This window comes from Cherax quadricarinatus, chromosome 81 (assembly GCF_038502225.1).
Source record: "Cherax quadricarinatus isolate ZL_2023a chromosome 81, ASM3850222v1, whole genome shotgun sequence".
In the NCBI taxonomy this organism is placed as follows: Eukaryota; Metazoa; Arthropoda; class Malacostraca; order Decapoda; family Parastacidae; genus Cherax; species Cherax quadricarinatus.
In genome coordinates, this window is record NC_091372.1 from 6,120,200 (window position 1) to 6,122,408 (window position 2,209).

Below are 2,209 nucleotides of genomic sequence, written 5' to 3' on the forward strand. Positions count from 1 at the left end.
TAAAGTCTGGGTCATCTGCTGAGGTGATGGCCCACTTGTTACCACAGTTTTCTGACCTAAACTTGCTTGAGGCACACTTTGCTGTGGAAGATTTGACTGGGGCTGGGTCATCACACTTGTAGGTTGTGTAGGAACCCCTTGGTGGGTTACTACTGGTGGTACCATGCCCTGAGCTGCAATTCCACTTATCACAGTAGGCTGAAGGGACTGGGCAGGCATGCCTGCTTGGCCAATAACACCTGGCTGGGGAACAGTCTGCCCTGGAATTCCTTGCTGTGGAATAGTCTGCGTCTGCCCTGGAATTCCCTGCTGTGGAATACTTTGTGCGTTAATGGTAGTCTGTGGCAGACTTGACTGAGCCTGCACTGGCTGGTGTTGGGGTGGCTGAGTAATGGAACTTGGAGGCACCATTCCTTGCTGGATTGCGGGTTGAGTAACACTTCCTTGCTGTAAATTTGACTGCGACAGAGAGGCAGCTTGAACTGTACTCTGTACATTGGGCTGGGAAGGTGGAGGTTGTTGTAAAGGGGGTTGTTGTAGTGTGGGTTGTTGAAGAGGAGGTTGAGATTGGGGAGGTGTCTGAGCAGAGGAAGATGGGTGGACCGCAGCCTGCCCCTGTGCAGCCTGTGATGGAGCTGGATAACCCTGAGACATAGGCTGTAACTGTCCTTGCATAGCAGCACCTTGAGAAGGATACTGTAGAGTGCCTTGACCCTGAGCAGCTGCTGTTCCTGACAAATGTGTCGAAGACTGAATTGGCACACCACCCTGACTGGTTTGTGTTGAAGGAACCATGGGTGTGGATGCCTGAGTAGAATGGGGTACTTGATACTGAGCAGGCACAGAGACAGAGTGAGGCTGGGTTTGGCCTGCCTGACTCTGTTGTGGTATTGGCACAGAAAGCTGTACCACAGTTTGTGGCTGGTGGTCTCCAGCTTCTATCTCTTTAAGGCTAACACTATTAACAACCACAGAACTCTCATCCTTCTTTTGACTACTGGCAGCAGTAACAGCAGGCGAGTCCATGAAATCCAAACAGATCCATCTTCCACGTTTGAATGGCTCGTTAGAATCTATCTTAACAATTTTAAATCTATTTTGCCAGTGATTAACATCATCGGATTCACCATCGGCCTTAGCTAGAGCAATGCCACCTTCTGTAACATTAACAGTAACTCCCTGAGGTAACATGGCTGTCATAACACCACCAGATCCTGTCTGCTGGACAAGTGCAGTGATTCCATACTGAGAACTTGTAGGTATCACAGGTGCAGGCCCAAAGAACACTTCCTCAGACTTAGAGTAATCTTCAGAGAAACTAGGAGTTTCTTGATCAAAGTCAGTGACCTTGGAACTATCCATTATGTCAGAGATATCTTCAGTATCATCAGCACTATCTTCACCACCATCATTACTTAACCTAGAAGTAATACTGGTAATCTGAAAAGAGGAGTTTTTCTTCTTGGGATAAGGTTGTGAGGGTGCAGACCCAGCAGCTTGAAGGTGCAGGTTGGTCCGGTCACCATCTAGCCTCAGTGTTTCACTCGTTGTAAGGTTTATCACATTATTACTACCATGTGATTTATCCATTATCTGACTATTATGATCACTCATATTGGATGCCATATTGAATTTTTATATGAATCACAGACCTAGCCCAATTGCCCCGCTGGCTAGACGGAATTACCGTAGTTCACTGACACTTATCTCACAGACAACACTTCAGCACTTGATGGATCCATGACAGATCACCAACTCATGGCCATGTTGGCAACACAGTTGCTCTTACTGATTCTAAGTTTCTCCATGATTTTCTAAATACATATCCCCAGAATCTCACCCTTACTTCACAAATAAGTGAACGTATAGACAGAGAATTTGGCTGATTTGTTTACCTATGAACTTTTATAGATGGCGCACACAGGGTCGGCAAATCCACAAAAAACATATTCTACTCATGTGCTAACGGACTCCACCAGAGGTATAGAGGGTTGGATCCAGCCTCCACGCTGCTCATTTATTTATCCTCGTCAGTCAGGTATTGGCCTCGCTCTCTGCGCTGGAATCTATACCGATAAAAATGTTCGGCTGTAAGCTAGTGAATCTGGCAATAACACTGAATAAGATTCAATGAATATATAAATAATCTTAAATTTGAGCCATTAATACACGTTGATAATTAATGATTTATATTTATTCATTAATCTTT

General features: G+C 45.4%; 1 protein-coding gene across 4 annotated transcripts in view; it reads right to left on the bottom strand.

Annotated features, from left to right (window-relative positions):
- Nucleotides 1-1,914, bottom strand: part of bun (TSC22 domain family member bunched) — a 1,041,565-nt gene extending 1,039,651 nt beyond the window's left edge. For 2 of the 4 annotated variants that reach the window (XM_070102296.1, XM_070102295.1), the window contains exon 1: nt 1-1,910. This exon is cut by the window's left edge and continues 467 nt beyond it. In XM_070102296.1, the coding sequence (XP_069958397.1) occupies nt 1-1,626 (1,626 nt within the window). In that variant the 5' untranslated portion in view covers nt 1,627-1,910. The other 2 variants (XM_070102297.1, XM_070102298.1) reach the window with 2 other exon arrangements.
- Nucleotides 1,915-2,209: the final 295 nt, after the last annotated feature.